This window comes from Rhamphochromis sp. 'chilingali', assembly GCF_963969265.1.
Source record: "Rhamphochromis sp. 'chilingali' genome assembly, chromosome: 15".
Classification (NCBI taxonomy): domain Eukaryota; kingdom Metazoa; phylum Chordata; class Actinopteri; order Cichliformes; family Cichlidae; genus Rhamphochromis; species Rhamphochromis sp. 'chilingali'.
Window position 1 is genome coordinate 12,796,467 of NC_137942.1, and position 25,166 is coordinate 12,821,632.

General features: G+C 41.8%; 1 protein-coding gene across 3 annotated transcripts in view; it reads right to left on the minus strand.

The window, feature by feature from the left end:
• LOC308411589 (protein sidekick-2-like) overlaps nt 1–25,166 on the minus strand; it is an 88,039-nt gene that overhangs the window by 1,648 nt on the left and 61,225 nt on the right. The window contains exons 9-44 of one of the 3 annotated variants that reach the window (XM_080905539.1): nt 24,873–25,067; nt 24,294–24,410; nt 23,846–24,013; nt 23,231–23,333; nt 22,066–22,242; nt 21,645–21,781; nt 20,817–20,964; nt 19,504–19,644; nt 18,145–18,326; nt 14,984–15,099; nt 14,615–14,810; nt 14,414–14,512; nt 14,099–14,290; nt 13,828–13,949; nt 13,594–13,703; nt 13,173–13,323; nt 11,536–11,773; nt 11,334–11,449; nt 11,022–11,211; nt 10,737–10,835; nt 10,027–10,221; nt 9,726–9,927; nt 9,530–9,633; nt 9,207–9,277; nt 8,949–9,084; nt 8,716–8,772; nt 8,187–8,288; nt 7,952–8,067; nt 7,680–7,866; nt 6,236–6,373; nt 5,548–5,709; nt 5,327–5,452; nt 5,069–5,233; nt 4,849–4,989; nt 3,663–3,807; nt 1,068–1,197 (exon numbers count right to left, since the gene is read on the minus strand). In XM_080905539.1, the coding sequence (XP_080761665.1) occupies nt 1,068–1,197; nt 3,663–3,807; nt 4,849–4,989; nt 5,069–5,233; nt 5,327–5,452; nt 5,548–5,709; nt 6,236–6,373; nt 7,680–7,866; nt 7,952–8,067; nt 8,187–8,288; nt 8,716–8,772; nt 8,949–9,084; nt 9,207–9,277; nt 9,530–9,633; nt 9,726–9,927; nt 10,027–10,221; nt 10,737–10,835; nt 11,022–11,211; nt 11,334–11,449; nt 11,536–11,773; nt 13,173–13,323; nt 13,594–13,703; nt 13,828–13,949; nt 14,099–14,290; nt 14,414–14,512; nt 14,615–14,810; nt 14,984–15,099; nt 18,145–18,326; nt 19,504–19,644; nt 20,817–20,964; nt 21,645–21,781; nt 22,066–22,242; nt 23,231–23,333; nt 23,846–24,013; nt 24,294–24,410; nt 24,873–25,067 (5,174 nt within the window). Of the gene's footprint in view, nt 1–1,067; nt 1,198–3,662; nt 3,832–4,848; nt 4,990–5,068; nt 5,234–5,326; nt 5,453–5,547; nt 5,731–6,235; nt 6,374–7,679; nt 7,867–7,951; nt 8,068–8,186; nt 8,289–8,715; nt 8,773–8,948; nt 9,085–9,206; nt 9,278–9,529; nt 9,634–9,725; nt 9,928–10,026; nt 10,222–10,736; nt 10,836–11,021; nt 11,212–11,333; nt 11,450–11,535; nt 11,774–13,172; nt 13,324–13,593; nt 13,704–13,827; nt 13,950–14,098; nt 14,291–14,413; nt 14,513–14,614; nt 14,811–14,983; nt 15,100–18,144; nt 18,327–19,503; nt 19,645–20,816; nt 20,965–21,644; nt 21,782–22,065; nt 22,243–23,230; nt 23,334–23,845; nt 24,014–24,293; nt 24,411–24,872; nt 25,068–25,166 lie in introns of all 3 variants that reach the window. The other 2 variants (XM_080905538.1, XM_080905537.1) reach the window with 2 other exon arrangements.

Below are 25,166 nucleotides of genomic sequence, written 5' to 3' on the forward strand. Positions count from 1 at the left end.
ATTACACATTTGGCACATTTGTGTGCCTGATGAGCACTTGCTCATCTACTGCTCTATTGAGACACTGTAGCTCAACAGATGTTGAAGCACCATTTATTTGCACAAGTGTCAGGTAAACAGTGGGAGGCTACGCAGAGGAAAAGAATAACACCAGCCTGCGTCTCCTGGGAGATCTGTTTTTTCTCAAACTGGGATGAACAATGTTTTGCCTGTGCAGGTACCAGACAAATTGGCCAGGGAGACACAGTGCGGGTGTGGGAAGACAAATGTTCAGAATCTGCTACAATCGGCTTCTCTGCCAGTTGTAGGTACCATCCCTCATCACTTCAAGCCTCCCATCTGTAACTGTAACTTCGGTCGTGTAACTGTAACTTCGGTCGTTGCTGTGCTTTTTGGAAGTCGAATTTCCCAGAGGAACCCACCCGAGGGATTAATAAAGTTCTATCTTATCTTATCTTATCTTATCTTATCTTATCTTATCTTATCTTATCTCCTCACTGGGCCAAACTATTCTATGCACACACTCATCATATTGCGAGCTGAGACATGGAAGCCAAGATTAACAATTTCTATTTGACAAAAATTAATTAGTTGTGAAGATATTTCAGCACACGCGAGGCACGGGAACCGGCTGTGTATTCCCCTGCCATGAAAGAAATCAGTATTAAAAGATCCAGAAACGTCAGCCATCACTGCACGACGCTAACAGAGGGTATTTAATTTTGAGGTGATCCACTTGAGGCAGATATTGCTGCAGAATGTCATTAATTTATCGTCACAAATGCTGCTTCATAATTAGACAGCTGTCTTGCTTCTGCATCTAGCAAAGCGGTGACTGTGACAAGCTGAATTGAGTTTATCAAGAGGATAGTTGCCAAATGTAACAAAAGAACAGAAAGTTGAACCAGAGAAGTTTTTTTTTTTTAACTTTAAAAAGGTTACAGCTTTGCCCTGAGGATTTTCTCCGTGAGAAATTTAAACAGTTGAATTTGACTTTTTAATTTAAGTTCATTGCTTATTCCAGACGCAGGGTCGGGCATAGACTGTAAGCCTGGGTCAGCGCTTACCTGCGAGTCAGATATCTCCGAGGGTTTTTCAGTCAGACTGCTGCTTTCTGCTGGGATCAGGTCATTATACTTAGTGCTGACATCCTCATCTGAGTAGTGCAGACTTCCAGGACTTGGTCTTGGAGGAGAGCTGAATTTAAAAAAAAGAAATAAAATACATTAAGAAAAGTAGAGAGTTAAGAAGGAGAGTTATAAAAGCAAGAAGATGATAAAGAGCTAATGTTATATAAGAAAAAAGAAGTTTCTTTTGATCATAATTGCATTCTCCGAACTGATTTTCTTAAGCTCTCACTTTTTTTTTTCATTCGGGAGTAAAAAGCTGTGTCAATCCTGTGACTGACACCACAGAGACAACTAAAGAAAGCCACCAAAACAGTTCTAAAAATGAAGCTTCAGAAGCCACAGGGTGTTCAGTGGGAACAACATGAATAGATCCAGCACAGACTTATTGATTATGAAAAAAAATGATTCAGACAAGCACAGCATGGGTTATTTGTGCATTCCTGGAAGCCACTACATTAGGCAGGACAGAGATTAGAATTGATCTTATACTTTTGCTATTCTTTTCTAATCTTTCAAAGTGTTTGTGGAAGTTTGGCAGTGGACTTGTGCCAACCTCATGAACAGAATTTATGCAAAAAAGAAAAAAGATCATGAAGATCATGAAAGCACTCTGTGGCGATTAGAGCTGAATTAATACACAGAGCGACTCAATCAGAGTTTTAGACTTCCTGCAGAAAAGCTGGGTAACTAAGCGTGGACTTGAACTTTGTGAGCATTAAGAAGTTCTCATACAGTATGAATGCAAGTCAAGTAAAAAAAGAACTCCTTAACTTCTTTCGGCTCCAGTCATTAAGTCCATGAAGTGAAGCAGAGAGAAACATCTGTGCAGACAATTATTTTTCTCCTTCTGCTGTAATGACTACTGCTGCGTTCAAGGTCTGCTGAGATTGAATTGGATGGTCTGAAAGCCAAAACTGGACCACTACCCTCGCATCACTGCGCTACATCAGTGGGCTCAGTATGCATCTCAGGCTAATACATTAAAAGAAGGGTTTGCTCAGTTGGTTTCAGAAAAAGAGACTAACGAATTGCATAAACTAGACACTGCATGAAAGTAAATGTTTAAATGATCTGAAATGGAAAATGTATGTGGGGGCAGAATAGACAAGCATAAAATGCTGTGATGTCAAGTGGAATATTAAGGCATAAAGAAGACAACCTTGACAACCTCTCCAAAAAAAAAAAAGTTAATATGTACACACAGGCGCTAAATCACCGGGAATGCCAAGAACAGGCTTAGAAGACACAACATGACAACGGCCATGAAAAGGTTGACACAACAAAGGGATATCTCCTCTGGGTTAAAGGGGATGACGTGAGGGGGTGGACTGTGGAAAAAAAAAAACTACATTAAGACAAGGTTGAACCAGACATAAAAAGGATGGAGCCATGTGAGTGTAGGGGAGGAGGGGCAATAGATTCTGAGCTTTGAATTATTTAGGAGCACTGTATTTATCCCCCTCGCCTTATCTGTCTAATTCATCCTTCTTTCCTTCACCCTTTCAAATATCCCACAGGGAGCTCTTCTGCTCTTCCTCCCTTAGTCTACAGATCATTAACAAACAGTACGGTACCAGTTTGGAGCTCTTCAAAGAGAGGGAGCTACTCAAGGCTCTTTGATCCCCTTGGCCTCCTTGGTCAAGGAGAAAATAACAGATTCCTCTGCCCTTTAGTGCACCCCTAACACATTCCACCACAATGTGCACACTAATGTGCAAAAAAACAACATCTATTTTAGTGCTGTGACAAGAAGCAGACGCTGAAGCACCATCCCCCAAACACAACCAACTGACCATTCCTCCAGCCCTGACCTATGTCTACACACGTGCTTATCATGCTGCAGCGTTTGGGAAATTCTATTTATCTCATGTTTGCATAATCATTACCAAAGACACAGCCTACCAAAGTCCTGCTGACATTATTCTGCGTCGTGATAGCCTGCGTAGCACTGCGTGTAAGAGAACCTCTGCACTCATGCCCAAAAATAAATAGTCGGTTCTGTCTCATAAGTCCTCTTTATGTTATTTCCTGCTGTCTTTTGGATTACCTGGAATAACAATTACATTTTTTGTTTACAAAGTCTGTTTCAGAACTCTGCATTTGGGTCTGCAGCCCGCGATCCATGACAGTCCTTGCCTAAAGCTTTGATGAACAGACAAAGAGGTTTTGAATGTTAATTAGCCAGTATTGTGCTGTCCCCCAATATGTATTTTTGCACCACTCAAACACTGAATGTCAATGAGAGGAGATGAAGGAGGCTCAAATCACCAGCTGGTGCCCTCAAGGTTCAGTTGTTTTCACTCGCAACTGTTGAACTGTTGTTAAGGGAAGAGGGGAACACACAACAACAAATACTAATTCTTGTATATATTGTAAGTAATACAAAAACACTTGAAAAGGAAATGTGACAAAACTGACAGAGCAATATATCTGAGAAATGGAATATCTGCTTGCAAGCTTTAAAAGCAGTGGCCAGCTGAATACCGTCGGTCATAATGCACACAGGAGGTATTTACGGTGATGCTGACTGACCGGGTATAGATGCCGTTTTTACGGCAAAAAGAGTTCTTCACAGAGAGGCGTCGGTTGTTCAGCTCCAGGGCTGGGAAGCGTCCCTCATCGAGCCGCACCATCTCTCCGTGCGTCAGAGGCAGCGACGTGCAGTTGGAGTGGTTGCCTGGACGGGGGTATGAGGATGACACTGTGTGGGTTGTGGAATGGAATAAATGAATCAAATCTAAAATACATTTCAATACCTTGGATTATTTTATCACTGTATTCGGAAAACACAATTTTTGACACACAAAAAAAGACTTGCACGGTCATTCTGTTAATGGTTTCTCCTTAATTTATATTTGCAAAACCTTGCTAAAGGTCAAAATGCTGTTTAAGTACAGGACAAGCTGAGGTAAATACCACTTAGTCAGGCCCAATGTTTAATACTGATTCCAGATAAAACAGCCTCCAGTTGGCAGTACAGGTTCACAGCTAGGAAAGCTGGGAAATGTTTGGGAGGGACTAAGAGGTCATCTTTGTGTCCTCACACACATACAGTCCTTGTCTGAGCTGGCCAACCCTGATAACCTTGGCACCATGCTGAACACTGGCTAAGCTAAAAAGTCAGTAGTAGGAGGCATTAGGAAGGCTTGCCCTGACTTTCACTTCTCCCCCAAACATTGCTCCCATCTGTTTAATGCGACTCTTGCGTGTCAGTCATAATGTATTAATAATAATACCAACAATACGGCTACTTACAATGATTAACTTCCTGTACCGTACCCTTGCGTTTAAAGAAAATAATTGACTTGTTGATACAGTGATACAGGAGCAACCTTTGCTGTTGTTAAATAATTACTCTCAGTCTATCTAATGACCTGAGCATTAAATCACTGCCAAGCCATTTATTCCAGTATTGATCCTTGCTGCAGTAAAATACGAACAATAATATTTATTCATCTGCCAATTTCTGCTGTTCACTGATAACATTAACCCTCATCTTTCCCCTGTCAGCCAAACAACGGAGGGAAATCAAGGCCATTTGTCTAACTGTGTGAGCCTTTTTGCTCCCGTTTAACAAGATAGACGTTGGATGCTGCAGTCATTAAAATGCAGCGCTCAGCAGACCTGTCTAAGAGGAAGACAAATTCCACTTGATTGCCTGGGTTGCAAACAGAGAGAGAGCCTGAGATATTAGCAGAGTTTAAGGTGTGTTTCATACCTGAGTCTGCTTTTTTGGTATACTTTTTACTCTGGCCTCGGATGATGAGAATGAAAATAAGGAGGAGGATAAAGATGAGTCCCACAAGAGCAATGACTACCAAGAACCACCACTCCTCATAGAAGGGAGACACTTTCTGGGCTGAAACCAAAATAATAGATATTAATATCTGATATTTAGCACAACACTGCGTAAGTCTTCATTTTATATTACAACCGACCTGATATGGAAGGGGACGGGGCACTGGGGGACCCATAGCCATAGTCGTTGACGGCAATTACTCGAAAGTCGTAGGTGACCCCTTCTCGTAGCATGTCCATATTAAGCGTGTAGGATGTCACTTCTCTGGGAATGTCTTTGATGAGAATGTCCCACAATCCTTCATCTAAAGGCAAAATAAGAAAATCTGTGAATAAAATTAAAGTGTACGGTGGACAGATTAAAACTCAAACAACATGTATGTTTGTAATTGGCCCACCAGATGGTCTGGCCTCTATGACGTATCGCGTGATGGGTGCACGGCCTTGATCGCCACTTGTCCAATGCAGTGTGAGAGCTGTGCCATATCGAGAAATAAAGGGTTCTCCTGGAGGGCCTGGAGCTCCTGAGAAAACAAGAACGGTGGATAAAAAATGACAAGGGAGTCCTCAAAGGATTTGATTACTGACACTGTAATAAAGAAAAGCTATAGCATCCCACCTTCTCCGGGTCCAGTGGTGATGTTGGCCTCAACCTCGGGGCCGTAAGTGAGAGTTTTGGCCCGGATGCGAAAGTTGTATGTGACACCATCGGCCAGGTCTTTGATCTTCATCCACTGGGGAGCACTGCCCTTCACATCTACTGTCACTATCTTACTGACACCTGGAGTGCGAGGAGAGGAGTCTGTACAGGAAACACTAAGACTCTAGATACTGCTTTCTACAAGCGACAAAGAGCCAAGCTTTGTGCATAAGCGCAGACATACAGTCACACACAAGACCAGATAAACTCACTGTCAGAGACCAGGAAAATATATTTATTGCTTTATCTAGCTTAACTCTTGGTCGATTAGCAGATAGCCACAGGACCACAGCAGCTCAGCGTTCCACCTCTGCTCCCAATTACTCGACAATCTGGTTCAGGCAACTGCATTTAGCTGGCTGTTAACCATGTTGCTCTCACTGAGGGTAAAAACTGTACAACACTCCAACATATTTTATCAGCCATGCCATATATGTTACTGCAGGGCCTACACTCATCTGTAACAAATTAGAGCATAAGCTTAAGCAGCGCAGGTCAAAAAAAAGAGTATGGTTAAGAGGCTTGAGGTTGTAAATCACTGCGTGAGAAAAGCAAGCTGAGGAATGTCAAGCAATGGCAGAGTTGTTAGGTTCCAGGAGTTTCTCACCATCAACTGGAGTGCAGGGCTCATAAACCAGGCGGTAGCCCTCAATGATGCCGTTGGCCTGCTTCGGCTCTCCCCAGGACACGTTGACCGAAGTGGTGGTCAACTCGCTGAAGTGCACGTAGCTCGGAGCACTTGGCGCTTTTGTCAAAGAAAGTGGGAAAAGTTGAGATGTTAATATAACAGTCGTGAGATGAAACAATGTATACAATGAAGACTTGGTCACAACACTGCAAAGTACTGACCAAGAGATGTCGGTGAAGTAAATATGAATAGTTTTCTTTAAAAACATTTTTTATTAGTTACTTGTGCTTTTTCCTTCAAAGCTACACTGGCAACAAAAAGTTTTGGTTTTTGGATCAGCAAATCAGTGAAATCCATGGGCAGTGCTTAGTGTCTACAGCCAAGAAGAACATTTGCCAAATTCATAAAAGACAAGCTATGCAAATTAACACAGAAATTGAATACTAGGACAGTTCAGAAAATAAATAAATAAAAAGAATAATCAGCAGAAATTAAATGTTGCATGTAATTCAAAAATTTGGGTACCGTGAAAGAGGACCAAACAAAGTCCTGCACAGCAGTATAGGCAACTAATTCCCCCAAACCCAAAAGAAGACACTGAAGTGACACTAAAATTCATTCTGTGACCTTGAACAACAGCTTTGAGAAATTTGAGTGCTGAACCAACCCAGATCCAGCTAAGTGTCAGGATTTAGACACAATTCTGCATAAAAATCACAAAAGCTTGTGTTGGCTCACTTCCCAGTACCCTGTTGTGTGAGGAGCCAAAATTCCTGCCTGTGTTTTTAAGTTCTCAGCACTTTGTACCCCTTGCCAATGTCACAGCCTTCAAGGGGGTGGGAGAGACGTGAGAAATATACACTGTAAACCATTCTCTGCAGAAATCGCAGAGGAGGGACTTTCACTAGCTCGTAAACACAGACATCTTTGTGCAGTTGTAGCCAAAAAATACTAATCTACATGTGTCCCCCCGCACTTTGTATTCTTTTCTCCCCTGCTGTCATTAGGCTGCTTCCCCCATGGCTTGTCCAGTAGGATGTGCCAAAAAGATCTCTAATACTACATCTCACAGGACAAAACTAAACTGTTCACTGAGAATGTTTCCTGCTGAATAGGAGGGAAAGCTTTTATGTTATTTGTCTTAAAGCTATAGAAACACAATGAGTCAATATGAAAACACCTTTTGTATCGCTCTACTCTTCAAAAGCTTTGAAAACCATGTATCCACCGAGCGATGTGGTTAAATAATGAGCCGTCTCGCTGTGCAGATGACAGGGGGAGGGGGGATTAACGAAAGATAAAGAGGAATAAGATATACAGATCCAAAGACTGCAAAAAGCACGATGCTGCAAGATAAATCCCTCTGGTCTTTTGAAGGATCACTGTAATCTTTCTGTCCACGTCTGGATTTTGCGTGACTCACCTGCTTGCTGAGTGCGCCCTCTGGTGGGCAGGGAGCGGGGCCCATCCCCTGCAGCGTTGAAGGCTGCCACACTGATCATGTAGGTGGTGTATCCTGTTAGATTTTTAAGCTTCACCCCAAGCTCTGGCAGGAACAGGGTACGCAGGCGCTCTGTCTCATTTTGGAGCTGAAACTCCCAAAAATAGATCTGGAAAGAAAATGACAGAGTTTGGGATTCATAAGGTTTTCAATGAAAAAATATAAACATGGACATAAATACACATTATTGATACCTTGTAGCCCTGTATGTCTCCATTCTGGGCATCCAGAGGAGGTGGGTCCCAAGTAACATCCAGCTGTGTTGCTGTTGAGGACTGGACCACCACATTTTGCGGAGGGGCTGTTGGGACTAGATAAGGGCAGGATTTAAGTAATTGAGCTATTATGTGATATAACTGCTAAAAATTGAATAAAGATAAAGGGTAAGTAGTCTTGCAAACTTGCTGCACAGAGAGAAAAGAAACATACCCGCCTCTCCAACAAACACTTCCTGTGGTGCACTGCTAGGACCCTCCCCCACTGCATTATACACACTGAGACGAATCTCATAGCGTTTGTGTTTACTCAAATCTGCAAGCAGAGAACCCATAGCAGTATTTTAATAGAACAGTTAGGATGAAAGAGTAATAAGAAGTTACTCCGGTGAGAGACAGTCACAGTGATGCCCGTGGCAGAACAATGGAGTGTGAGAATTAAGAAGCATACTGATAAAAAGATGAGGTTCTTGTGGGGACGTGGAAGATTTGTCAGTGATTAAAAAGACAGAACGCATGCTGAAATAATGACAGGGAAGCTTGGAGAGATTAAAGTCATTTGCACACAGTAAGAAACCGCGGTGGTCCCTTAGTGGCTACAGATGAGTGGGAGGATGGAAGGCACACTTGCTGTAAATTAGTATACAAATGGCATATTTTGTGCAAATAAACTTTCACAGATGACATGCAAACAGATGGAGGGTAATGGAAGAGAGGGGCATAAAGAGAGATACGCGACTTACTATCGAGTTCATACTGGGTGAGCGAGGATTCACTCAAGTTCCTGACGCTGTAGGGAGCTGGAGTTTAAATAGGAAAATAGGGAGGAATAAAAGCGGGTTTAGAAAAATGGCAAAGAGCGCATTTCTGTTTATATTTTTTGGATCGCCTGCAGCATTCGGTGATGCTAAAGCAGCATAATTAAGTGAAGGTATTTAAATAACAGGCAAAAGCTTTCAAAAAGTAGCTAACTCACCAGTAAGATCAGCCCAGTTGGTTGAGGGACTGTTGACTGTGCGGACAGTGAAGCTGCGTACTCTGTCATAGTGTAGCTCCCTGTACCTGACTCTGAACCCCAACAAGACTCCATTTATATGGTCCTCAGGAGGAGGCTAGGAGGAGAGGAAGTCTGCTTAATGTCCAACATTAATGATGGCCAATTAATATTAGTTTCTATTCTATTATCCTTTGCAAAATAAAAGAAAGGAAAAGCATTTTCAAGCTACCAACCTACCTGCCATCTGACCAGTACAGAGGTGGTGGTGTGGGGTGTAACAGACAATATTGTTGGTGCTTTGTCTGGAGCTAGAAAAGATAAAAAACCAACAACATTGTGTTACCAGTTCAGCATAGCTGTGGAAAGCGATACGGCGTTCAAACAGTGTGGTGGAGAACAGCTCGACAGTAAATACACATACTGTTGACGTAAAGTATTCACTGCGATAATTCAAAGTCAAAGCTTAAATGTAAAGGCATGCTTTTGCAGTTAGAAACTCAATGGAAAAATCAATAGATAATGTCTCTGTGGTGCGTGCTGGGTTAGTCACAAATTCTTACCATCCTGTAGCGTAGTGATGGCTTCACTCTCCTCACAGTATTCACTGTCTCCAATGTCATTGGTGGCTTTAACACGGAACTGGTAAGAAGTAAATGGCTTTAACCTTGAGGGAGAGAAGAAGGCATGTATATGTCACACAGAGCTACTAACAATAATAAGGGTAATGCAGTTATTAAAGCAGACTTTTATGTTTACCTGTCCACTATATAGGAGTTTGTTTCATGACTGACTGATGCAGAATGAACAGTCCAGTTGCTGTCTGGAAGCTCTCTGTACTGGACTGTATAGTAACGAACTGGGGACAAGCCATCGCTGCCTGGTTCCCATGACAACAGCACTCTACGAGCCTGGACTTCCTCTTGAGGCACTGTGGGACGGCTCGTGGGCTGGGGTCGAGCTAAAGGGCACAGACAGACACACACGGTCCCTCTCAGCCTTAATATTTAGAGGTGGATCATTTAAATAATACATTTTAGCTGCAGCATTTTACACTAACCTCTCTTCTCTGTTGTGACCACCAGAGCCTCAGCAGCCTCCCCCCAACCCTTGCGTGTTTGAGCAGTGAGCCGGAATACATAAACCATCTCTGGTTTCAGTCCTGCTGCTGTGTACTGTCGTGCACTGGGGCTCAGCACATCTACGGTGGCAGCATTGCTATTTGAAGAGTTTCTTCTGAATGTGATCTGATAAGCTAAGAAGACAAACTCATATCAAAATAAAGTCGTGCATAAAAAGGGATAAGCAAGAAGAACAAATTGGCTCCAGTGCAAAATCAAACCAGAGGAGATGGGGAAATTTGAAGGGAAATTCCACTCTTGGTCAAAAAAATTTTTTTTAATCATGGCTTAAGACTTAAGGCTCTTTTTCCCCCCTCATTTTTATGAAATTTAATTTGAGACACTCCAGAACTGAAGCTGAGCTGTAAGTTTTTATTTTTCTGTTTAATTTGTCTTTTTTATTTTAACTGATTTTCATCTTCTCGTATATTTTACTCATTTTACATCCCATTAATTTGTGTCTTTTTATTGCCTTCTATGTCTTTTATACCTTTGCTTAATGTCTTTAATATATCATTCACTGCCCTTTATAACTCCTACATATTGAAAGCTGTTATAAAAATAAAATTCCACTGCCTTGACCAGCCTTGACTTTCTCTCCCAATGCTATCAAAGTCTATAGTAGAAGTTCTGCTTATTGTAAACTCACCCAGTATAATTCCATTAGGCTGTGCAGGAGGTTGCCAGATAAGCCTAACAGAGGTGGTTCTGACTTCTGGGAACAAGATGCCAACTGGAGGGCCTGGTACTGTCACAGCAAATGAAAAATCATTAGGCAAGAATATCATACATAACAGAAATCCAGTGATTTAAGAAAAGCAAATGTATACATTTGAAAAAAGAACATTATTGATATTACATTTGTTTAGAGATGAAACATGAAGAGCTTCAGCTACAGCAGAAAGGTTAAAGTTGCTTGGAAAAGTTAATTTACCATCATCCAAAGTCCTCTCTAGAATGGACGGTGAGCTGCACCTTCCGTCTCCGATTCGTGTGAAGGCTAATACCTGGATCTCATAGAGCACATACTTGCCCAGACCAGTTAGCTGGACACTATGACTGGTGTTTCCCTCTACTGTCCAGAAATCTGGAGCTGTGTCTGAGTCCTTCTCCTTATAAACAACCTGAAAGATGCAGAATATTTTACATAATGACTTTAGGAGTATTAGCACTTAGAAGTACATTATTTATATGAATTTTACTCTGAAATCTGTTTCAATTTCAGACAAACAGTCAGAGCTGTTACCTTATAGCCCAAGATGAGTCCATTGCGGTCAGTCTCTTGGACCTCTCCCCACCGCACCAATATGCTGCTGGAGGTGGTGGCGAATGCTGAGACATTGGTGGGGCCGCTGGAGGGGACTGCAGCAGAAGATAAAGGAGGACATTTAAAAGACTTCAATGACATTTATGTGATTTATGTTGCCATAGGATATTTATTTTCTCACCAGACTCCCTTGTCCTGCAGTGGACTGGCTGACTCCATGGTCCAGAGCCAATACCGTTGATGGCCTGAACTCTGACCTCATACTCTGTCCATTCTTCCAAGTCCTCTATGGTGAACTCCCTCTCTAGGCGGTCCATTATGACGTGAGAAAGGACCCCCCCTTTAGTTCCGGCTTTGGCGTACTGGATGCGATACCCAACCAGATCTGGATTGCCATTGTACTCCCACTCTGGAAGAGGCTAAGATGATTTTTTGTTGTTGCTGTTTTTATATCCACAGTTCAAGCAAGATCAATAGAAATTTCATCATAATTGACAGTAGGTACAAAGTGTTGCCAGAACAAGAAGAATTCGTTTGAATTGCAGGGATTAGCTTAGATTTTAAAATGCGATAATGTTTTAAGAAAACTGTAGAACTTTAAATCAGGAACTACAGGTTCATATTTAGGCTACAAGTCTTGAAAAGCAATTAAAATGTAGTTGCTTAGCAGGGCATAAATATAGCTTTTTGGATTTTTAAAAATATATTATTACTGAAATGCAACAATATTCTTCCAATCAAATCAAATCACTTTTATTGTCACATCACATGTGCAGGTACATTGGTACAGCACATGTGAGTGAAATTCTTGTGTGCAAGCTTCACAAGCAACAGAGTTGTGCACTTTCACTTTCACTTAACTTTGTCTGTCAGTACTAATAAGATTAACATAGATCAATTATTTGAGAATAGTAGCTATCACCAGCACTTGCAAACAATTGATGTTTGCAAGTGCTTAAGTGCACTGAACATAAGGAGCTGTAGTTTTTAAATTAGCGCAGTCCTGATTCATAGATGCTTCTATGCCACAGCCATGAAGTGAGCCACAAAATTTTTACGACAGTTTAACACTCAGCTTGTGAAAGGAGGTCACGATCAGTGAGCTATGTCATCAATTTGTAGAGCCTATTACCCAGCTGACACCTATTTGCTGGTATATCTACCTTTTTTAATCCTTTTAAGGAGCTGCAGGAATGCCACGAGTCTCTGTGTCTCGGTGCTTAGTTGACACCGCGGTGACGCAAAGAGAACCTTGCTGACACAGAAATTAGCCATAACCAAGGACATAGTGCATGTGGCTTTCTGAACCATCGTAAATATCATCTCCTTTATTTATTCATCATATAAGAGAATCCAGAGAAGAGCAGCAAATTTGCAGAAGCAAAAAAAACAACATAAAAAAGGTTTCTAAACTAAGGCTTTTGAAAACAGGTTTATTTATTTTAAACTGTCAAAGTAATCATTTTATTGCAAACTTTTTATTATGTGATTTTTTCCCCACGATTTTTATGGGACCGTAAAATGTAAATGGATGGATGAATTTTTATGTCCTTCACCAAAATCAGATTTTTACAAAGCTTATCTTAATAATTTTAACAACCCAAGGGCATTTTCCCAATTCTGTCTTATCCCAACCATACTTTCCAACATTTCCAGAAGAAAAAAAAGTAATTTAAAAATAGCCTTTACATAGTGCATGCAAAAACATGCTAAAATCTACATATCCAAAATTGAGTCCTGACCTAATAATATCTGATGAAACTCAATAAACTTCAGACTAACTGAATTGGGACCAATGTGAAATGAAGGGTGGCTTACCACCCAGCGAAGCCACAGGCTGGTCTCACTAGCTGTGCGCAGGGTGACATTTGCTGGGGCGATGTCTGGAGGGGCCTGCAGGGTCTGGATCTTTCTGGACGGCTGACTTGGAGGACTTGTGCCCACGATGTTTACCTGACGCATTCGGAACCTGCAACAAAGGAAGCCAGATAACTGTGGATAACATTGTGGATAAACTGGTGTTGATCATGATACAGAGGATTAGAACTGATCTGTTACAGGTCTGATGAAATGGGGCTTTAATGATGTCCAAAAACAAAGTCGGTCAATGTAGCAAAAGGGAACAGGATCTTTTTATGAGCAGAGTTACAGGCTAAAATAATTCCTAATCTAACATTAGACAGGAGAGACAGTTTCTGTGTGTGGAGGGTGCGCAGTGGTTTGATGCGTGTGCACTCACCTGTAGTAAGTATAAGGGTTCAGGTCCAGAACCTCCAGTGATCTAGCATCAGGTTCATTAGCCAGCTGGTGAACCATTAGCCACTCTTCATTCTCTCCAATTATACCAATCTAAAATGCATAGGGAAATGGAGTGGTATCAGCAGCTGAACAAATGAAACAAAAATGACAGTTCAACCTAAGCATGAAAATAAAGATAAATACAATAATCTTAAAATGTCTAACTAAATCATACCTGAGCTTCAACCTGCCAACGGGAAATGGATGTTTTGCCATCATAACCAGGTTTGAACTGGAGAGTGACAGAGCGGGGGCCGATGTTGGAGATGGCTAAATTGGTTGGAGGGCCAGGTAGCTCTGTAGTGAAGAATTGAATGAACACTTGAATAGTAGTAATTGAATTGTTCATAGAATTTAGAGGTTGCTGAACAGAAATCCGCTCAGTAAAATTACTATTCTAGTGTCTACCGAGTACTAATCGTTAAACTACTCAGTAAAGGCCTGACCTGGGGGTACACCAGAGGAAATAGTGGAAGCAGAGAGCTGGCCTTGGCCCTTGGAGGTCATGGCTGCCACCTGGATGGTGTAAGTAGTGAGAGGAGTGAGCCCCGTAACCTTGTACTCCTGAGTCAGGTTGGGCAAATAATGGGTTACTCTGGTATTTGTCCTGTTGAACTCCTCCCAGGAGATGCGATAACCTGAAAGTGGTGGGGAATTACCAAACAGTTACGCAGTAATTTCAGTTTTATGTCTTGGTGACTTAAAACAGTGGACAACGCAAAGGGACATAATCATGTTATATAGTCATCTTTAATGGTTACCTGTGAGAATACCATTTTTCTCTTGTGGCTCCTTCCAACTAACTTTTAGAGAGGTGTCCAATATGTCAGTGAAACTAAGGTGTCCCACTGCACCAGGGGCTATAAAAACATAATAAAAACAAATAGCGTATGAGTAGGACAACAGCCTGGCACATAATGATCTTTAAATACCAACATAACTTCCTGAACAGGGACACATACTATCCTCATGTGTGCGTAACCGCTGAGGCGGACTGCGGGGACCGTCTCCCGGGGTAGTGAAGCATAATACTGAAGTGTAGTATTCTGTGAACCTTTTAAGGCCTGCTATATAGCCAATGTGAACGCTGTCCTGAAAGTTGGGGCGCACTGTAACCACAGCGACTTCGTTGGGCCGACTTGGTTCCCAGGCCAAAAGCTGGAAATTGAATAACAGGAGATGTTATTGTGGACATTTTGGGTACCAAAGATTTTTTTAGGATTTATCAAGTGAGTTAAAAAAAAAATCTGACTGATAGTGCTTGTATACTGTAACAACAATGCCCTTCTTGACCACCAGAGTGCACCAGTTTACAGAAAGGAGCTGCTCACCTTATATCCCTGGTTGATTCCATTGATAAACTGCGGGCTCGGGGCAGTCCAGGTAAAGCGCACAGTAGTGGAGTTGACAGCCTCGGCTTGTACATTTCCTGGTGGCACAGTGGGCACTGATCCAGAGGAAGTAAAAAAAAAAACATTAAGAGGTGCAGGCAGAGTGAAAGATTAAGGTAGAGGGAGAGAGGGGCAGACAGATAAGCAAAGGAAGAGAGAAAAATGGGAATAGTGATGAGACATGGAAGGAAAAGCCTTCAAGAGGCGCTTTCAGACCAACCTCATTTAGAGCGTGAGAATCAGGCTCAGGGAATTTTTTATTTTTGCTCATTTGGGGAGGTAAGAACATGCCAATCACACCGGGTGTGAAAGCAGTTGCCTCAGGCAGCTTCCAGGTGAACCCTGCAGCAGTTTGTTTGAAGCGAGCATGCCACTCTGATGTAACACCGGAAAACAGTCAGGGAGTTGCACATTAATGAAGCTGACTGGCCGGTACTGGTCCTCCTGTCCTTGTGCATTTCTTAATTCTCTTGTATTGAAATTCAGAGCATAACCTGCTCTTCTGCTCTTCTGTCTTTAATGGCATGAATGATGGAAACATCCAATTAACGAGAGCTCAGCTAAACATGTTCACTGCTCGTGTTCACTAACAATGACACAGATGATGAAACCATTTTTACATTTTTGCAAGTGAAGAGAAAAGGGAAATAAAATTGCGACATATGCTATACTTTCCAGGTTTCATAGTTTTGCTAATTCGCCACAGCACGGTTGTGCTTCTCCACACATTTGTTTAATTGCAGATGCAACGGATTCTGAGCTGGAATCGATCATTAACTGGCTAATTGATCAGACATTACACAAAATGTGTGCACAAATTTCCAAGGTTTTAAGATTAGTTGTGCCAGACAGATTCCCTCATTTCAAAATAAAAGTTTGTCGTTAGACAAAACAAAGCGTTCAAAGAGACAGCTTGTATTCATCTCAAAGACACATGTAGGGCTCATTACACAAATGAACAATATTTATACAAAGGGCTATGTATGGAAGAATGCAAAGAGGAAACTGAGGGAGAAATGAGAAAGCACTCGAAGAGCAGTGTTTCTTAAAATAAACAAAAGGCATGTGCTGCTGAAGCTGCGCAATTATAATCATAACTAAGACAGACACAAGAGCTCTGTTTATTTATTTCCATACTATAGGAACAAACTAAGAGCCTGCTCTCACTCTCTTTTACGCTACCTGACATTTAGACTTGAAAAGAGTGTAACAGACTAGTAATGCAAAAACCCGAGCGCCTGTAAAATCCAAAGAAGTCAAAAATAACTTCTGAATTTTCCTTGGATAACTGTTTCTTAGCAGGAAATGGAACATATGATGAAATGTGAACCCTCCCAGTTTTCTTATGGATGCTCAAGGGAATATTTATTGAGTATGGTGCAGAGATCTCTGTTCATGTAATGGATTTACCACGACAGGCATCCAGAGATATGTGTTAAGCCTGTCAGAGCTTTATATACAAGTTAAAGGAATTTAAAATCACATTCAACGTCAGCACAGTGCATCTGAATCAGAAGGCATTTGGTAAAGTATAGAAGGAAGATTTCTAGACATACTGTCATCTATGGATTGACCTTGACTGGCAGCAATGATGACATCTTTAAATCTTAAAGTAAAAACTCAGATTAACCTTTCAACACGCTAACACAAAAGCTGGAATCTACAAAAAGTCAGCATGTTACTGTGTTACAACGTCACGTTGGAAAAAAATATGAAGCCAGATTTCCGAAAGCTAAATATCTAAAAGCTTGTTCCCTTCAGATCTGCTGCCACAAAGGCAAAAACAGATTTTGCTAATTTGACTTTTATCCTCTGAAGATTTTGAACAGACAGGGAAACAAGAAGCCTAAGGTGTTGGAATCAGTAGGCGTGTCGAAATATGTAGCTGTATGACACCGGGGAAAGTTCACAATATGTGTTCTAATTACACTACTCAGCATGTACAATGAGAAAAGAAGCCAACCGAGACAGGTTCTCTCTGCAAAAATCAAAAAATATGTCACATATCTGACACTCATCATCACTCGATAGTTTATATGCAGAAACAATTAAATCTGTGCTGAGAAAAACAACCAAAGTCTTTGGGCTGTCAAAATAAAGGTTATACTTATGGAGACTGGGATGTCTGTAATCAGTTAACCTAATCTCACTAACTGCATGTCTTTGGATTGTAGGAGGAAGTTTAAGTCCCTGGAGACAACCTATGCAGACATGAGGAGAACAAGCAAACTACCCATAGAAACGTTGACGATTCAAAACTACAACCCTCTTTGGACCTTGTTGTGAGGCAACAGTGCTAATCATAGCGCTGTTCCTGCTGCCACTACTGTATAACATATTATTATTATAATAAAAACCAACCAACCAACCAGCCAACCAACAAACAAACAAACAAAAACATTCTAAAATAAAAAAAATAAGGACAAATGCAAAAATCTGGAAACTATGAAACTATGAAAGTCTGAACAACAGCATGCATTTTAATGGGGCACTCAGTAAAAAAGACACACATTTTCAAAGAAAAACATATATATTTAAAAGGTAGTAAGCATGTGTTATGCATAACCATACAGAGATATGTGATAAAAATAAGCAAGGACAAAATTAATGAATCTAGATAAATCTCAAACCCCAAACTAAAAGTTAAGTAAAAGCCTGGGCTGAAGTATATGATGACGCTTATGGGCTCATAGCTGTATACTGTGTTTATCGCAGCATTTATTAAGACTAAAAATAAGCAGCGTTGAAAGGAAAATAGCACTTACTTATGACTTGTCATGCCTTTTACAGACCTTTTTGCTGCTCTGTGCTGAATGCTGATTTATGATTCAAGATAGGAAACAGAAATAAAAAATGTAGTGGCTGTACTCTTTAAAATGTGTACACATCACCATTTCAGTGGTAAATAAAAAAATGAAAACATGATTGCATGATGATAACTCTTAATTTGACATTAAAGAAAGATAAATGTGTCAAGTTTCACGTTTCAAGCTTAATTTTAAGTAAAAAGGGAAACTTTGAAACCCACAGCGTGATGCCTGCAGACAACGATTAACTTGAGCCCTGCTTTTACTATAATATTGTCTGTTTGCTACTCTCACCTCCTTGCAGAGTCCACTCAGTGACTTTGTGGCTGTAGGTGCCCCGGCCTGCTCCATTGTACGCTGCCACCTCAATCTCGTAGTTGGTCCAGATGATGAGGTCCTCCAGGAGCAAACTTGTTTGGTCTGGGTTTGTGATGTTTTTCATCTGACAATCAACTGGAAGCCCAGACAGACAGTACCTGAGAGCAGAGTAATTGAAGGATAGAGAAAGACAGAAAGACAAGGACCGCACAGACCATTCAATTCAGTTCAGTTTTATTTATACAGCAACCAAATCACAACAACAGTCGCCTCAAGGCACTTTACATTGTAAAGACCTTACAATAATAGAGAGAAAACCCAAAAAATCAGACCACCCTGTGACCAAGCACTTGGTGACAGTGGAAATGAAAAAAAAAAAAAAAAACCTTTTAAAAGGAAGAAACCTCTGGCAGAGCCATGCTCAGAGAGGGACAGCCATCTGCTGTGACTAGTTGGGGGTGAGGAAAAAAGGATATTAATAACTAATAATTAAACACAAAGTGTTATATAAACAAATAGAAAGTGAAAAGAGGTGAGAAGAAGAAGAAATACTGAATCCATAATGGAAACCCCACAGTAGCCTAGGCTTATTGGAAGCATTCAGGCTCACCTGATCCAGTCCTAAGTCTAATCTTAAAAAAAGAGAGGATGTCTCCTATATCCAAACTGGGAGCTGGCTCCACAGAAGAGGGGCCTGAAACATGAAGGCTCTCTCCCATTTTACTTTTAAATATCCACAAGTGTGTTAGGGAATATGAAGTAAACCAGCAGTCTGAGAGGGAAGTGGTTTTTCAAGGCGATATAGTTTTTAGAATAAGATGGGGCCTGACTATTCAAGACTTTATATGTGAAAAAAGGTTTTTAAATCAGATTCTGGATTTAGCAAGGACAACATGAAGACAAGCTAAAATGGGAGAAAAATGGTCTCTCTTTCTAGCCCTGTCAGTCCTCATGCTCCAGCATTCTGGATCAACCGAAGGCTTTCGGGGAGTAGACAGAACACAATAAACATATATTAGGATTTTACTGGCATTTTTTTGCCAATAGCGAGGGACTGAGAGCAGTAAGAGTACGAAAAAAAAAAATCATGCAGAGCAGTTATAAAATGGCTACAAAAAGAGAGGTGACAACAGATGGATGTAGAAGAAGGTATTTAATTTGCACCAATTATTCTACAGACACAATGAGCAAGAATGAAGCAAAATGGAAAGGGAGAAAAGGGACTGGCATAACAGTTATTATCGCATCTGAATGGCACAGGGCCAGACAGGCACCTATCCCTGGATAAAAAAAAAGAGAGAGAGAGAAACAGGCAGGTTGTCATGGTCTTTTTACCTGATGATGTAGCCCTGGAGTGGACCATTTTGATGACTCTCAGGGGGTGGCTGCCATTGGATCATGATGGACTGATTTGTGCGGCCACTTGCGATGACTGTCTGAGGGGGGGCGCTGGGAGGTTCTTCGGGGAGAGTTAGTCTGCAGCGAGGAGCAAGGAGAAAAGAAAGAATAAAGGAGAGGTAAAAGCAGAGACAAAGTGAAGCCGTGCATTAATTATCCTGGGTTTCTGCATATTTCTATTCCATTTCATCATAGACATCAAAACATAATAAAGACAGCTTTTTGTGTTTTTTTCAGAACACCATAAAGGAAAGTTGGGTTAAGTGTTGCTGTGTCTTTGTCCAAAACATATTCTCTATAATACTGTCCGCAGAGGGACAGCTTGCTGTGGCATGAAAAAAGATCAAAGAGGCCTTGGTAAAAAATGGAGCAGCACAATGGAGAGACAGGGCGAGTGAGCGAAAGATATAAAAGAACAAGAAAGAGAGATCCAGGCAGACTTTTCCCTTAAGTCAATTTAAGATGACATCTTGATTTCTTCCCAGTGCACCGGAGCACTGCTCTGGAGGAGATAAAGCAGAGTGTTTAGGATCAAAGAGGTGTGCCTCAGAAAAGCCCTGCACTCACTGACGCTCAGTCACCCTCCTGTGGTGCATTCTTGTCTGGGCAGATTCACACTGGAATTTGGCTCCGCGAAAGTGTGTGGTTTGAGGAGGGTCTTTCTGCAGTTAGAAAAAAACATCCAATGGGTTGTGTTGATGCGCGCAAGGTCAGACAGTAGTGTGCATAGGTGAATAGTGATGAGCTAAGAATGTGTGTGAGAGTGCGCGGAGGTGGGCCTGCATGTTTATGACAGCTTCTTCTTCCTAGTCAAGAAAATTCACTTGAGATTTGAGTCTGTGTTGAGCTCTGCCACTTTCAAGCCTCTCTGTATTTTACTCATGAAGTATGGCAAAGGAAGTTAATAGGAGGGAGCGAGACGAAGCTGGGTCAGCGCACCCATCAAGTCTTCACAAAGCGCAATTTCAGCTCATTCACAGTTTTATCTTGAAAAGGCCCATCCTGAAGCCGGCTCATCTCTCCCTCACTCCCAGAGGAATGAAGACCAAAAAGTGGACTTACAGGAAATAATCACAGGATTTTCTATTGAACTGCCAAGACGAGCGGGGAAGAACGGCTTGTTCCAGAACAGTAAAAGCCCTCCAAAGTGCAACGCTTATCTCGCGGCCAGTGTACACATTAAAAAACACAGTCTACGAGCAATATTTTTAACATTCAGCAGATGCATAACAGCTAAGTGCAGCACCCACCGGTCAGTCTCTTTGCTGAACTGGCCTCTGCCCACGTCATTTACGGCACACAGGCGGAACTGGTATGAACGCGCCGGGATGAGGCCACCAACAGTAACCCCAGTAGACTCTGGCTCAATGTTGGCCAGCAGCACTGTCCAAGGCGCATCTGAGATAGAGAGGACACACATAAAGATAAAGCTGTGAGCAGTAGCTAGAGAATGATGAATGACCTTGTGAGGTCATTAAGACTTGAGAAAAAAAACCTCTCTCCACCACTTGCGAACTTAAATTTAAATTCATTGTTATTTCTGACTATCCCTGCACACCACTGTTTCGTTTTTTCAGAAATAATAGTGCAGCTACTGATAGGAGACAAATAATTTATTTTGCATAAAGTCCCTCTAAATATCAAATTGCAATTCAATTATCCAAAACCCAGATCCCATCTGCATCCTCAGATTCATTTTCCTTATAATGAGTTGTCATCTACTCAGTTAGCCTGAGCTTCGATGAGAAATGGTTGAGCAATTTAGTCTCAGTGGGTGAAAACATTCCCACTTCTTTGATTTTATCAAGTGAAAGGAAGATAAGAGTATTGGACAGCAAAACAATTTGGTCTCCCTGTTCATTTGTAAGGAAACGCACAAGTGAGGCAATTGAGTTATACAGATTGAGGAATGTATGAGAGATACACAATTGAAATAGGAGGGATTGCAAATTAGTGTTCCCTTTGAGAACAAACTAGCAATATCACTTTTGAAATTACTAATAAAACTATTACATTTGTGAGTTTGCATTAGGTGTGCATGGTTAAAGGTGATAGAGGTGCTTGGTGGAAAAACTCACTGTTTTCTGAGACCTCCAGGATGTAGCGGATAAGGGGGCTGTTGCCATCGAAGGCCTGGGCCCACGTTAGGTTGATGGCCCTCTTCTCAGTGGTACTCAGAACTGCTACTGGGTTTTCTGGAGCATGAGGTAACTGCCTGTACGTGTAAATGTGGGTGAGAGGGAACAAGTGATAAGAGAAATAGAATCAGACAAGAAGGCAGAAAATAACAGAGCTGAACAGTTAGAGTGAGAGCGAGGCATTGTAAATATTTGAGGGGTTTGATGGATTAGAGAGGAGAGCAGTGATAAACCACAACAGTGGAGGAAACATCCATCCATCATGTCCTGGTTGCATGTAAAAGAAAAAAAAACACAGAGGAAAAAAACCAACTAAAAACAGCACGATAAGACTGGGGAGACATTGGGTAAATATGCAAACCTGACTCGGAGGTGGGCGCTGCGAGAGTCATTGCCACCCACCGAGGTCACCCTGCAGGTATATGTTCCAATGTCACCCGACCACGTTTGGGAGATGTGCAGGGTCCCGTCAGGATCCAGACGCAAACGCGGGGACGTGTTCACGTCAATCACAGTGCCGCTCTTCTCCCACACATGTCTGAAAGCACGTGCGTGACAACGTAACTATGTTACCCACGAAAAAACAGACACACGCATACGCAAACTTTAACACTTTACAGTTACAGCAAATTTGTTTGCCCTTTATGAGTTCATGCGCCAAACACAGAAGGTGCTAGCAACAACGAAAAGCGCAACAAAGCTGGCAGCAAAGTGTTTGGATCAGAAAAATCTCTCTCTGTGTCACAACTTATCATCCGCGGATTTCGCTCCTCGTTATTTAACCCACCCACACATATGGACACCCCCCATTACATGCGCACATGCATGCAGACATGCAAATATTAGGAGCTCCCGTGATTAATAGCGACTATTCGCGCTCTGCAGCTAATCTCCTCTGTGTTGCGTTTAATTAAAGGCGCTGTCTGAAGTTATTACTCTGTTTACATATTCATCTGTTTACCCTGCAATCTGATCAATGTCGTAGGCCCACAGGTGACAGGCTCTCTAATCACTGGGCTCCATAGACATCATTTCACTCCCTCTGAGACAGATGCCTGTACACACACTCTGTCATGCTCAAGACTGTCTAAAGAATGAGGGAAGGCAATGGACTAATTCCTAAATCTGACTCCAAGCATTTCGAATGCTTCCCATAGGAAGTCTTCTAAGGGTGGATAAACACTATGAGATCTCATGCAGATTTCATAAACTAATTAAGTACAACACTGATGCCCAAGCTTGTTCGCAAGGCTGGGAGTGATTAAAAAATATGGGATGGCCTTGGCTCAGGTAGTAGAACAGGTTGTCTACAGTTCCCATTGTTGACATGATGTCTGTCAACTCCATAAGCCAAAGTGTCCTTGGGCAAGAAACTAAAATCCAAGGTGATCCTAAGGGCACGTTACTGGTAAGTGAACATATACTGCTCTTTTTGAAAAGTGCTACTTAATTGCACAACATTTACTTACATAAAAAGAATGAGGAGTAAGACCAACAAGAAAAGAGAGCATATTCCAAAAAATTACCTTACAGTGACACTGGGATCATGGGTTACACCACAGGTCATAACAGCCTTAGTCCCTTTGATGACACTCTGGTCTTGTGGCGGTTTAGTGATGCGGGTACGTGCTGTGAAAATGCCCAAAGGCTGTTATTCAGAGACTGTTTGATCAGTGAACCGAACAGAGATTACAGGAATTGGTCTCATCTTTCACTCAATATCTCTCTGAAATAGCATAAATTATATTCTATTTTCAGTGGGCAAAGTATTTTGCAAGGTTACAGAGACTTGTAATGTGAATTTAGTCACAAAAATGAGTTCACGTGCAAGTCCAACTGTCTTGACAATGACCTCTAGGAGAAAAAAAAGCATGTAATTCTTCTAGAATTTAACACGTCATGTATTTAATAATAACAATACCAAAAAAGACATTTTCTCCTTTTATTTTTTCTCATATTCCAAAGGTCTAGACTAGGTCTCATCATTTTCAGCAAGTTATACAAGTGTTGAACAATGTAAAAAATAAAGAGAGAGATTAAAATAGAATAGCTTAAATAGCTTAGATCACACAGTCTTATGGTGTGCTCCAAAAAACTTCTATTCTGTTCTACAGAGGGTGTCCAGTTGCTGTTACGCTTACCCCAGACCAACAGGTCAGCTGAAGCCTCGTCAATGCCCCTCGAGTTACTGGCCATGCAGGTGTATGTTCCAGCGTCAGACAGGTGGGAGGGGCTGATTAGTAAGCTGCCCGATTCCAGCAGGGTGAACCTGGGCAGCTGGACCGATCCACTGGCCAAGACACGTTCACCTGCAGGGAAGGGTGGAAGTGATCGATGATATGGGAGAAAGGACGGGGAACAAAAAAAAGGGGGGGGGGGGGTGTGTGGGGAAAGAACAAGAGAGATTAAAGTATTGGAGAAATGTCAGGGAAAACAAACAGAAGGGAAAGCAGCACAGCAACAGTAAAGAAATACAGCTTGTTTGGAGAAAATATATATTCTGGATCTTTTTCATAGCTCTTGTCTAACTGACGAGTCAAAATGCAGCATAATAATCTCCCCAATACCTCATGCTGTTAGCCCACGCACCTTTCTGCCAGGTGATGGCTGGCCGCGGGGCTCCCGAGGTTTCACAGTGTAGGATGACTGACATGCTGTCAATCACTGCACTGTCAGAGGGGCCAGCGGTTATGTTAGGAGCAATACCTGGATGGGGAGGGGTCAGGCACATGAGACACACGCACAGACACAGAGAAAAACGCATAGGTTCAAGCAAAATCAGGTAAGACAGAGGTGATAATGAGAGACATAAACAGCTTTCTCCCTAATAAAGCAGGTAGCAGCTGAGAGCTTAATGGACTTGACAAAAGGGGCAGCTGTCAAGTCTCATTCTCAGAGACAGCTCTGAGAATCTGACAAGGCGCCTCTGTCTCTCTGCTTCTCCTGCTCATTCTCTCATTCAAAAATAGGCAATAATTGCCCGAGCATCCAAGGCTGACAAATCTGTCACTGCAAAGAGATATATAGATAGATGGGTGTAGAAAGGGAAGACAGAGAGTGGGACAAGAGAGGATTAGGAAAGAGAAGAGAGGAAGGAGCTGAAAGACAAACAGAATGAATCAGCAGACGTGTGGATAACTTTGAAAAGAAATTTCAAGGGGGACATACTAGTAACGGCAAGGTAGGTGTTTGTCTGGATTTCTCCTGCTAGATTGCGAGCAAAGCACTGAAACATCCCTGTGTCATCTGGCAGGAGACCGTTGATCTGTAGACTGCCTCCTACCAACACCCTGTACCTGGGGATCTTCACCGGGCTGATGGGCACTGCATCTTTATACCACACTATCTCTGGCTGTGGTGTGCCTGCAGAGGGAGGAAAGGATTTACTTATTTTTTGTCTCTGGTCACTGTGACCCTGTAGTCCATTTTCTTTTCTTTTTTACTGCTTTTTTTAGTCTTTCA